This window comes from Carassius auratus, chromosome 3 (genome assembly GCF_003368295.1).
Source record: "Carassius auratus strain Wakin chromosome 3, ASM336829v1, whole genome shotgun sequence".
Taxonomy (NCBI): Eukaryota; Metazoa; Chordata; class Actinopteri; order Cypriniformes; family Cyprinidae; genus Carassius; species Carassius auratus.
Genome location: NC_039245.1, coordinates 19,234,635 through 19,248,359, shown reverse-complemented (window position 1 = coordinate 19,248,359; position 13,725 = coordinate 19,234,635). Strand labels below are relative to the sequence as shown.

The 13,725-nt window shown below is 34.8% G+C and overlaps 1 protein-coding gene across 1 annotated transcript; it reads right to left on the bottom strand.

Moving 5' to 3' along the window:
• Positions 1–1,108: 1,108 nt before the first annotated feature.
• On the bottom strand, positions 1,109–12,984 carry LOC113049767 (BTB/POZ domain-containing protein KCTD5-like). The gene is made up of 6 exons (XM_026212392.1): positions 12,640–12,984; positions 10,742–10,850; positions 10,460–10,551; positions 9,563–9,658; positions 4,915–5,040; positions 1,109–3,394 (listed from the first exon to the last, which is right to left on the bottom strand). Exons 1-6 carry the CDS (start codon positions 12,859–12,861, stop codon positions 3,365–3,367), a joined length of 675 nt encoding a protein of 224 aa, XP_026068177.1. The 5' UTR covers positions 12,862–12,984; the 3' UTR covers positions 1,109–3,364.
• Positions 12,985–13,725: the final 741 nt, after the last annotated feature.

The window sequence follows — 13,725 nt, the reverse complement described above, 5'->3', positions numbered from 1 at the left end:
GATTCTCAAAGCACTGCGTGATGTACGTCATCTGAGGTCAGAAGCAGAAAATGACTCCTTTATTTCAAAGGCAAGTCATTTAACACCTTTTCTACACCTTTTCATGAAAAGACATATATATATGTTACGTCAGCACATTCAGAATGCCATCTCACGAGGGAAAACAATCTCTTTGAAAGCTTTCTCTGCCTACAAAAGCACTGTTTTTCTTACATAAATTGCTTTGAAACAGGCTGAGATGCAACAGGGCTGTCCTGTTTGGGCAAATTCTCTTTAATAATGCTTAGCTGTTGTGCTGCTCCCTAATAAATCTATCTCTTCTGACGTTTTGGCCAATAGAAATCTGAGCTTGGTGCAGGTTGTATGGAGGGATTGGCTGGCTTGTTGCTAAGAGTCAAAGTGCAGTTACTCATCGGAGGGACAGGGCATTGCCACTGCTGAACAGAGCATGCACCCCGTTAGGCAAAGACACATAAACAAGGCAGAAAAGCGTGTCGCAGCATGTTGAAATGTCATGGGAAATTGCGCAAGCGCACCTGCACAAAGCTCCCTGTATGTGCATGAGCAGAATGTTTTGTGCAGTCAAAAACACACGTTTGTTCAAGAGAAACTAGAATCAGTTCGGGACAAAGTAATGTTAAAAGTTTGCAATGTTAAAGTTTGTTACACATTTTTAAGTGAGATTTAACTTTGCACATTGTGGGTAGTGTTTTTTATTACTATTTTTAAAAGTTTCTGGGGGGGGGGTCATAAAAAACACTTCATAAAAAGTTTAAAATCACAGAAAGTTTATTTTCCTGGATAAATTAAGGACAAATAGAAAATCCTAAATTGAAATATTTCAATTATTAATTATTCAAATAGAAAATAACTATATAATTTTTTTTTAAATAAAATATTTTTAAATAAATAAATATATATAAATATATATATATATATAAAACAACACCGTTCCAACTTTAAAGTACCTTAAAATGCCCTCTGCTGTTGTAGTTGTGTCATTACAGTTAAGACGCTTTTAAGTTATACATTTATGCATTCAAGCTTAGGTAAAAAAAAAAACCATGCATATCAGTATACTTCAAATACAAAAGAAAGAAAAACACTGTTTCAGAGTTCAAAAGTGTTTATTTAGTTTGACCAGGTTCTAGCATTACCATCATATACATTTTCCCCAGTCGTAACTTGCAATTACATATATAATATACTATGTGAATACACAAATTGTAAGCATAAAAAAAATACAAATACATAAACATGTTATAGAATAATAAGTATAGGAACAGCAGTGACCAAGTGGAGCAAAAGACATCTCAGTCTGCATTTGCCCGGTTTCAAAATACATTTTGCAGATTGCACGCTTGAAACACAGAAATAAAAAAATCTGAGGTGGAACACCTGCCCCCCCAAAAAACAACACTCACCAGGGCCCATCAGAAATGAGTTTATGCAAGCGGGCAACTGAAATGTAGACTGTGGCTGCTGACATAAGTCCAGCAGACATAAAGGAGATGTGAGATCGGTGCATCAGTGTGCACATCCTACTTTCTCCACCAAGATCTGGGAAGCAGGATATTAAAAAAAAAGTTTTAGGGCTGCAGCACCTTACAGTGATGACCATCACTCTCCAGTGTCGCAGCCTGGATGTCAGCGGTGAGCGAGGGGCGTGCGTGTTCAGTGCACTGTCTGGAGGCCGTACCAGAGGCACGTTTCACCACGAGACACTGACTCGGTGAGCAAGCAACTTAACACTCCACCGATAAGAATCCAAACCTCCTCTCTAGCTGCTAAGACACAAGGTTGACGTTAAACCAGGTAACTGAGAGGATATGTAAACATACAGGTCTTGAAACCAAACTAGGATGTGTTGTCACATAGTCAAGGTAAGTAAACTTGTAGTATTATTGTTTATAAAACACTAGCCATGTAAACTTCGCCTTGATCAGGCAATATTAAGAGATCAGATGAATCTCTGCAAAACAATTATAGCTTGTATTCCACTAGTAAAAGCCCTTTGTGTGTGTGTGTGTGTGTGTGTGTGAGAGAGAGATAGAGAGGATTAGGAAAAATAACATGCACTGAATATGATGCTCTTTAGTCTATATACATGATTTCAAATAGATATGCTTGTAGCCTAGCAAAGTTATGTGTTATTTCCCTGACCACAATTCCAAATGAAATTCAGAACTTGTGTAGGTTTATTAAAGGCAACATTGTCAAAATGTTTTTAAATAAACGACTGGATTATGTATATTTGGAATCAACTTTTGAAAAAAGTCGAGCCGAAACTAATGAAAAACTGCAGTGTTAAGCTGTGGATGTTAATTTGTCACTCTTTTAGAGTCTCTATCTCTAACCAAAGTGTGAACATAAGGCCTACAACGCCACTAATTAACAGTCGCTGTCATGTAAATAAAGCATTGTTCGAAACGGTATTGCCTAAACAAATCATTTATGCCTTCGTGGCTTTGCCTTAATTCTTCAATTAAACCAAATCTAGCTCTGTCTCAAAGTCAATGCGTTTCATTTGACAACAAATGAAAAAGTTACAAATAGTTCCAGTTTATCCAAAATCCCAGTGGAATAAATGTGGGGATGGAAGACAACATTTTTCTCTTTTGTTTTAAACCAACTCAAGGAGCAACAGTAAAACCTCACAAAACGTGAGGACACTTTGAGGCAAACTGTTACAGATGTTCTTTCACCCTCCTGGTATAAAAAACTAACACTATGCAAGTCAAAAAAATAATCATAATAATAAAATAAATAAAATCAATCAAATATGTTCTTACAAACACACTAAATCAAAAATCCTTGCTATAAAAATCCACCGTCCCTTACAAGTCAATGTTATATATAAGCCACCTTAATAATGTAATATTAATCAAAAAATACTTTTATTTTAATTTTTTTACACTCCACGCTCTTAATTAAAATTTTTAATGAGGTTTATCTTTCTGGCATAATATACAGGTTTCAGTTTATTTTGTTTTGGACAAAACTTGCTCACTGGACCACAGATGACATGATAAACATATTTTGAGAAAGTTGATAAGAGACCCTGAGTAAACATGATTGGACCAGGCGTGATTGAGGCCCTTTTTGCTCAGATTACTAATGACATGCATATTCCTACCTTTCAAACAAAAGGATTCCGATAGATCCGCCGATGTCAGAACGACAAGAAACAACAGTCCAGTATAACTGTGCAGGCACTAACAAGTGTCAGTTAATCTAAAACAAAATAGAATACCATTCCAAATAGGTTGTCATTCCGCTTGACAGTTGTCTGTCTCTCAGTGTGATATGGTGCATCTGGTTTTGCCCCTAATTACAGGACGGGAGGATATAGATCTCAGTTGTTTCACATTCGAGAGCCTTGTTCTTGAAGAATCTGCAAGAGAGGAATAACTGATAATGAATGTGTTGGATGATGAAAGTGAGCATGTCTAAATAAAACAGATAAAAACATAAAATATTCCATATATGATTAAAAATGTATACATAGAAAAAACACAGTATTTTACATATTTCTGAAAATACTTTAAAATGTGTAAATATATGGCTGTATATAAAAATGCATTGTTTGAAAAAAAAATATATATATAATAAATCTAAAAGAGCATTCATTTAAATTTTAAATGTAAATAAAAGTGAATAAAATATAAAATGTATACAAAACATCTATTTAATGTTGAGATATTAGAAGTTGATTCATATTTTAAATAATTTTTTTTTTTTATTTTGTTTCATTTTAAAATAAGTTCAGCTTTATGCTTAGTTATTTTAGTAGATTAAGTTAAACATATATATTTTTTTCCAGTTTTAGTTAACTATAATAACCCAAAATCAAATGTATTCAATACTAATATATATATATATATATATATATATATATATATATATATATATATATATATATATATATATATATATATATATATATATTCATTATGAATGACTACACACACATAAATAACATTTAATAACTAATAAAATGTTTTTTTATATATACATTTCTTAATATATAATGATTTAAATTAAATCTCTATGTTGTAAGAAACTGTGTGGAAAAGGAGCCTTTGCTACTGTGTTTGACTTCTAGCTGTAAACAAGCAAGAAAGCAAATAAAATAATTCATATCAAGAAGAATATTAAACATCTTTTAGAATCAGAATTTTAGTTTTTCCTATAATCACCCAGCCCTGAAGTGAGGCCTTGCTTATTTGTACAAGTGATTGTGTGGACCTCACAGGAAGTGTACAACAATGCCCTGGTGATGTCATCCCAACATGTTTATTACTTTACATGACCCCTGTTGATGCTTTCAAAAAACTACTGAAACAGAACCAAATGAAGCCACAGAAGAAGATCTACAGAAGGAAACTTCTGGCTGCAGTATCTGATGGGGAAGCATTAAATATTGAGCAGGTTTTCCATCATTATCTGGGATCCAAAAGCAGACTAGATTAGCTGAGGATAGGATTCTAGAGCTTTCTAACAGGCATGAGTACAGGCAGACAACATGCATCAAACTGAGTATTAGTAACAGAGATTCAGAAAGAGAGAGCGAAAGAGAGAGAGAGAGAGAGAGAGAGCGCGAGAGAGGGAGCGCGTGCCACTGCCTGCAGCATTCAGCAGAGACCTAATTATCTGCTTAAGTGATATGTAAATGATTCCTCACCAAAAAACACTGGCGAAAAAAAATAAACTATTTCCACCTCCTTAGTGTGCACGACATGCAGGGAAACAAAACACTCAGGCATGAACACATTCGATCTGGTTAATCAACTCTTTGAGTATTGTGATGCCATGTGACCATCTGAAGAGCAGAGCTCTGGGATATTTTCTTACGATGTGTGCGCAAGTGACTATTTCTGTCTGTGCACGAGGGAAGGGTTCTGTCAGCCTCACCTTGGCCTTTTCACTGGGCTCACTGTTTGTGCCGTATGACTGATTGTGCAGCTCCTTGGAGACCACGCACAGGAACTCTGCTTGATCCTCATTTCCGTAGTTGTATGAAGAGCCGATACTAACCAACTGGCAGGAGAGAGGGAAGGAAAACATGACGACAGTATTTCCAAAGTGAACTGATTTGACTGCATAAGATATAATTGCATTGCTTTGGTTGGTAATAGTGTGTAAAATAGTACACATAAAAAACAAATACCAATAATGGGATGCTTTACATCAAAAAAGACCACAAAGAACCATTTGAAAAAAATAAATCCATTTGTCCAGGTCACATTTTAACCACAAATTCCAAAAATAAAATGTAATAATAATAATAAGTTTAGCTTAAATTGAAGTATATTTTTAAAACCCTTTGCGTAGCATAAAACAACTTTAATTTTGTGGTATTGTGGAAATTAACTGGCATGTATCTGTATGTATTAGTAATATTTAATTTATTGAATTTTATTGATAACTATAATAAAAAAATATATGAATTAAATTGCATTGCAAGTATTTTTACATCATGGTAATATTTGTTTTATTGAACTATTTATATACGATTGTTTATGCTGATTTAATAAAGATAAATTACAACTTTTTAATATAATTAAATCACAAAGCAAAAAAAATTGCATTTTTAATTTAAATTTAAATGTAAAGTCATTCTCTAATCATGACAACATGAGGGTTGAAGTTGGGGGGGGGGGTGAATTGTCAATGTGTTGCACTTAGCAATATTACGGAAAAAGTCAAGTGGGCAAGCGAGATGAAGAAAATCAGCAAAACTCATCAGCAACATTTCAGGAAGGCTATCATTGACTCTACTTGAGTACCGATTCCTCGGTCTCTTCACTTTTCAGGGACTGATTAGACTGAACCAACAGACGCTCCTTTAGATGCTTCACTCAGCACAGGTTGTTGAACTCTAGACACTACCCATCGCACCAATTACAGCTTGTCCCTCAAACACCCAAAGCGTTAAAGCTTCAATTTGTTTCTGAGCCTTACCCTTCCACCCAAAGAGCATGAATATGTAAAATAAATGTAAAACATGTAAAATATTTTACTTTTGTAAAATAATGTAAAATAAAAGCAAACACCATTTAGAAAACTAGTCAAATAAAAGATTAATACACCCTGCTCATAGATGCTAGATATTGATCTCAGTGCTAAACATGAGGCTCCACCCTCAAAGCAAACATCATGTATCACTATACTAATATCATAGAGCTCAACATTACTGCTTGTCCCTTGCCACTTGTGCCAGACTAGTGGATTTTGTGAAGGGACAAGGGAAAGAGAATTTTACTTGCTCAAATGGACAAGTTAAATAATTAATACATTCATAACAGACAATAACTAGTGCAGCACTGTGACTGATAACGGATAATGTATTGACAGCATCATGGTCAAGACTTGCTGAGAAATCTATTTTAATAAGAACATCACCACACACAAAGAAAAAAACATGAAGATACACTCTACGGTAGAACAAAAAAGATAAATGTTCTATATAATATCTGATACAGGTAAGCAACAATACACAACCAATCTATTAGCACGATTGCATATGTGACAATGACTTTATGCAACAGTAGTTCAATAAGTAGTTAATATACTGACTTACATGTTAGAGAAGTTATTGATTGTTTTTCCTCCATATCGCTAATGAAAATAGCCTAAGCAGAGCTACAGCAGTCGCGCACCTCAGAGCAACACACAACAGTGTTTTGTTACAGAATGATTCAGCATATCTGAACGAACCATGTTAGCTAATGATTCACTGAGCTATTCATAAAGACATTTATTTAACGAATCAGCCGTTTGAATAAATGGGTTAAATCAATGACACACTTATTAAGACCGTGACCCTCCATCACCTACTGGTGGTTTGGTTTCATATTTTAAAGTACTGCATTTTTCCAACATTTCAGATTTGTATGTTTAAAAAAGTAGAACATTAATCTTATAACAATCATGTGCAATTTTACTGTGTAAATGCATTTATGGAACCTCTTATCTTCATTAAACAGTCTGAGTAAATACAACTAAATGGCACTTTTGATGTAGCTTCTGTGTTTCCTCTGCAGTGAAAAGATGGAGTTTGTTGATACTGACTTCATCTGAATGGTAACAACCATACAGCATATTAATATTCTAATTAATGCATTGATAAAAATGTACGAATTTGACTTAAATGTCAACACGTAGATTTAATATGGTTAATAAAATATTGCCCTTTATAAAGTTAAAAAGTGTCATAGAAATCAATAAGGCAAATATAAAGTAACACCTGATAAAGCATTGACGAGACCATTGCTTCAGAATAAATTACATTTATGCCAAAAAACTAGTAACGGTTTAGGACAGGACAAGCACGTCAAGGCTTAATGTCGAACCCTCCATAACATACACTTGTTCCATCATTTTGGCTAAATTGTGGCCATGAATTAAGAATTTGTTCACTTCTTTTATGAAAACATTGCCAGATTGTACTAATTTGTTTCCTTGTTTTGACTGAATTAAAATGAATATGCAAATTAATTACAATGTGGCCAAGATTTACTAAAAAGAGGGAAGAAATTCATTGCCATAATGTATATATATAAACTTCTAACTATTTAAAAAAAATCAAATTATGTTGGATGGTGACACCTAATGATGGAAACCACAACACAATTTTGTATCTATAGCAATGTCTATGCACAGCGTTTTCAAGTTTATCTGTCATACTGTCACCTTACTGCTGCCAAGGCAACACATCAATACAAGCCAGAAGCAGATCAGGAGGGCACACACACCTAAATCAGTGTGCAGGGGAAAACCCTTCTAAACCACACACACATTACAGTGATTGGCCAACACCATCTCGACACCACATAAAGACAGCAGACATCCCCATTCACTACTTTTTTGCTTTGACTTTTCAATAGATGGATGCCAATGTGTACAAACCCGAGCTGGTTTGGTTCATATGGTTTAAAGAGAAAGAAAAAGCCCACTGATTCAGACATCAGGTCAACACAAAATGTTTTGCAAACTGTCATAAGGGCAGTAAAATGAGCATCCCCAAATTTGAATCCGTAAGTAACTTCTAACCACTGAAAGCAGCAGAAGCACCTATTTCAACCACTGGCTTTAGATCACAGATGTCCAAACCACCAGATTTAAAAGAACAGCATATTAAAGTTGTTAGACCCGGTGTACAATGAACACAACTGATGACCACAGCAGCTAACGTCCGTCCACACTGGAAGCCACATGCTATTGTACAATGTTCATTAACAGACCAATCAGCTGGAAGTTCAATTAATAAGTTAATGACTACTAGATTCACTATGAGAAATGATTTCACAAATAGCGTGAATGAATCACCATGCACTCTCTTCCTTCCTCAAAATGCAAATGGCTTCAAATCAGTCTGCTCTATAAGTGAGCTGCATGTTGCACAGTCGAGGCAGTGTCACATCGTCACTCAAGTTAATGAATTGAATTTTTCTTTTTAATTCTTGCCAGTGTTTTAACCATTCGACGCTCAAGACCGTGCGCTCATGCACACTTGCAGCACACATAATAATGCCAGGTTCACATTACTCCGTTTGCAGTGCGTATGTGGGGCATATTTTTTCTGCGCTCGTGTTAATGGACTAAAGCGTTCACACTGCACACACGGTTGCGGTCTGTCATTGCGTTTAGGAGCGGTGTGTGTCTGCATAAGTGCAGAGATCATTTCCACAGAGTCTATTTTTGCTGTGCTGCATGCGCTGAATTAAAAGTAACAGCGCATTGCAGTAAATATGAACATGACTTAAAATAAAATTTTGTAATTACCATAAATGCATATAATTAAAGTCTACCGTGTTTCACAACTAACTCATAGGCTATGGTTTTTTTGGCGAGGTTTAAAGGAAAAAAGAGCACTTTTAGATAAACGAGGCAATAATTGTAATGTTCTTAATTAAAGTTCTTTATGAACCGCAGTATTGCTTGTAATGAAGATTGAAATGCAAAAGAAAAGGCAGTGGAGCTGACCGTTTCTGTCAATGGTAAGTTTTAATTTTAGAATGTTTGTGTTTGAGAAAAGTGGTTTAAATGTTTTGCTTTACCAACTTTATATAAATCTAAGTAAATGCAAAAGTAAAAAGCATTGAATGATTGATGAAAGATTGTATGACTGTACTGTGTAAAAAAATAAAATGCTTTTTCAACAATATGATTCTCAAGTAACAAAAAAAAAACAAAAAACAGTGAAAGCACAGTCCGTGCTGCTTCTGTAGCAGACACGGACTACATACACACTACAAACAGAGTATGTGTGAACCTCACATACAGCTCACTAAATCAGGCTTGCGCTGTGTAAGCTATAGTGCAATAATTAAACAATTGTTGAAACAAAAATACAGTGCATGATCAAACTTTTAGTTGCAATAAATATATATTTTTGAAAAAATGCCCCCCCTCTAGCCCCCCAAAAAATACAATAAAAAAAAATATAGTCAGTAACCAATAAGGTACTGGTATATTGTGCATCCCCAAATGCAATTCTACAGTTTGCTAAAAAGCTGAAACGAGAGTAATCCCAATGCTCTCTAGTTTTTCTAATCACCTGTTCAAACTTCCAACCATCTGACATCGTGGAGACCATCTGTGTCAGTTCCTCCTCCTGACACTGTAGGACTCTGTAGACGTGCTTCACAGGGAGCTGAAAGAAGAGGAAAAACGTATGAGAAGACAAAAGAATACTATATAAAGAGGCAAGGCACAAGCTCTGATTTAACAACAAAACGACTTGGTCATTCCTGGGGACCCATAAAAGTCATCAGATTACGCTGAGAAGGCAGATTTCAAAGGACACATTTGTCATGGGATACTGCAAGAGCTTTTTCCACATCAAACCCATGTAGAAAACAAGTTTGGATCTTTCCGACTTGGTAATATGTTTGAAATCAATGCCCTAATTCATGAAACAATAATAAATAATCTGTGAAGGAAAGAAAGCAAACTTTCGGAATAAATTTTATTCCAACAATTAGATTGAATTATACTGAACAATTTATGCAAGAATGGCTTAATGAATGAATAAATGTACTCTATTTTTTATTAATTTATTTATTTATTTTAATGGATGATAGAATGTAGATTTACACGTGATATAATTGAATTTAAAAAAAATCACATGAGATTTATGAAAACAGTGTATTGCTAAAGTATTTGAAAATGAAAAGCTTTATAAAAAAAAAAATTTAAAAAAAATGTTTCCAATTATTTGAGTGCTTTGGCATTTCTTCATTTTTTCATCTTTCAAATAAGCCCAAGTGGATATACACTTTTATAACTCTTTTTCTATATTTTTAGGATTTACATATTAATTTTGTTCTTATAGTACATAATACACTTAATTCACCTCAAACTTATGTTGATTTTTAGAAGTGAAGTAACACAACAATCTTAAACAAAATCTAGTAAATTACAGCCATTATAACTTAAACCCAAATGGACTTACCTGAGCCATCTTACAATCCCTCTCCCTGATTTTGTCTTTGACCAGTTTAATCAATGAAGTGATATTATAGAATTCAGCCTCTTCCAGCACACCTGATGAATGAAACGGATCAATCATTTCATCAAAAACCACATATCACAGACAAAAAAAAGCTTTATGTCAAGAACGCGTAGAGCTTACAAACAAGTTACAACTGAATTTAGCTGCCAGTGGAAAAAACGAAAGAAATCTAACAGCATGTTCAGACATATCTTGAAGTTCTTGATCGCATTCCCATCATACCTTCCTCTGCTAGGCCTCGGTTCAGCACCAGCTTCCCATGTCTCAGATAGTTGAGCACTGGACCAAAATAAGTGGGATCGCGGTCTATCAAATAAGCACCTGTTTCATCCTGGACGGGGAAAGAGTGTTATCAGTTCAAAGGATTTCAGCATAATAAACACCATTTTATTCAAATGTGGATTTTTCAATCAGGCTTAAATGACCTCATCAGATAGATTTGTTTTTATTAAATAAAGTTTATGAAGAAATAAACAGTCTGATCAGTACTGAAGAGTGTCTGTTAAGACAAGGTGTGGCTGACATTTAACATGCAAGCTGCAGAGCCCATAGGGACGCGGATCCATCTCCAGCACAACATCATTACCATGGATCAATACTGAGGTCAGAAAAGTGAGCTTAATTCCACACACATACATTCAAACAAAATCAAATGGCAAATTAAACTGTAAAGTTAAATCACACAGTTTCTGATTGTAACGTACACTTCTTTATTTATAAGAAATATTTTTGTCGGACAGCAGAATTTCTTTGTTTTTAGTGGCTTTCAACCGCCGGTGCCCTAATAAATGATGCATACCGACCTTTAAAAGTTTAAAAGCATCCAGGCAACCTCTATTTCTTCTTCTATCACAAAGAAGAAGCTACTTATTAATTTATAAAAAAAGACCAATATACTTGTTTGACATGATAAATAATCAAACTCGGTGCATAACATATTATAGCACCAATGAAACCAGTTTAATGGATTCTGGTTCTGGATCAGTTCCTTCCAATTATGGTGTGTTTTGAGTACTAAAAGAGTTATTCATTTTGCTGACAGGAATGACTCCCTTAAAAACGTAAATGACAAAACACAATATTACATTTTATTATTTCCCTACTTTGTAATACTCTTTTAGAAGTAAACTCGTTTATAAACAAAGTGACCAGCAACCCAATGGTTTTCATTGTTTACTCCAGAAAAACACTAGCAAAATTATTTTCAATTGTTTAATAGAATGAGTAACATTAATATAGTTCATATCTTTACGGTTTAGTCTGATAAACAAATAAAATAGTTTAACTGGGTTGGTATAGCACAGTTTAACAATTTTAACACACTAGTTAATCTTTGGTTTATTAAGATAAACACTAGTAAGAACACTTTATATTTCGGTAAAACTTCACATAAGACAAAAATGCGATAGATATTATAAACTAACATACCAACAAGTCAATTTTTCCGCATTTAATAAGCTTGGTTAATTGGTCATAAATAGATAATCATGAATTGTTAGCTATTGTACAACCACTAGTGTGAAAATAAACCATTGTACCAGACATAAACAATATTAATAAATGCTGTAAGAGTACGGTTTATTATTATCATTATGATTTTAAACAGTTTTGTGAAGTGTTACCAAAATGTCAATGGTTTAATCAGATAGCTCATAACTATTAACTTAGTTTCTAAGTTTCCATTCAAACAACCGCTTTAATGAGAACAACACTAGTAAGTTATAAGTTCTTCAGTTAGCACTTGACATGTAACGTTAGCATTTAAGTTTGTACTAATAAATGTGTTGTCGCATTTCAACGTTGAAGGTTTAAACGAGCTGAAGATATTCAAAATATATTGCAAACCACCTCTTTAACTAACGTTAGATCTGACTTTATTTGGCGAACAATCCTAATGTTACATCAAGTGTTATCAGTTAGGCTAAGCTAGTCAGCGGAGCTCAATTCATAGTAACTTTACCAGCTAGCCGTCTAGCTACAATTTATCATTATAGCGAAACGAAACACTGAAGACCCGTCATGAGATTTTCCGGGTTTGACTGGACTGTTTTAAGTCCAGATACGCGAAGTGACGGTTATTGTTCATTGTGTGCTAGCGAAGAGCTCGCGGCGTTACATACCTTGTCAGAGTCGAGGTCGGGGTCGGCCTGGCACAGGCGGTACAGGAAAGATTTCGGGTCTCTGCACAGCGTTTGTCTCGTCGTGAGAAAGTACGTGCCGCCGACGTTCAAACGAACCCATTTGGACAAGTCGCTTCCAGACGGCAGCAATCTCTCTCCGAGAGAAAGAGCGGGACACCTGCGGGCGTTCGAGCCGCTCGGGTCAGGGCTCTTCTCCGCCATCCCTCCACTGTTCTCCCGCTACTGATAGAACTGAGCGAGAGCAGGAAGTGCGCGGAGTTTGAGAGTCGATGTGCCCTCCCATTTCAGCCAGATACACACAGGCTGTGTCTCCAAACACACTGCTGACTATCCAGACCGCGCACTGTCAGCAACCAAAAACTGTGCCCACGCCTTGATGCCCAGAACGATGATGACCTATCTAGGCAGCTCGATTTTTTTTTATTCAAACTGTTAAGACTGTTTTATACCCTACAGGAATTTTCACTTCTTTTTTTTTGCCCTTGTTATTCATGTTTTCTACTTCTAAGAAATGATGTAATTATTAAAATAACAAAAAAGCAGAAGTGGACTGACAAGGACGTCATTGTTGTTAGGGTATTTAAAACAGCCACATGATGTACTTGGGGCCTCTATGGAAAAAAAACTACACAAATCTGAAAGAGTATTTCAATCAGTATTTCAGTCAGATTAACACTTGTCAAATTGTTAATATTACAAAGGTTTACATAAGTAAACTATGTGAAGTGTGAGGCACTTTGGGCAACAGTAGTTGCATTAAATGTGCTGTATAAATAAAAATAAAGATATAAGCGAGGGGAATCATGCTTTGGTCAATCATAATAATAACAACGTGATAAAAAAAGCTAACATAAAAAGTCTAAATTATTACATACAGAGTCAATAATAATGATAAACAGTTGAAATTATAAAATATCTCAATGATAAATAGCAATCATGACATAGAAAGTCAAAATGCATTGTGTTTAGGGTTAAAGAAAATGTCTGTAAATTTAACAGATTAATCAGATTAATGTCCTTTTAGAAAACTACCAGTATTTTTTTCCATTTATTACAGCACATGAT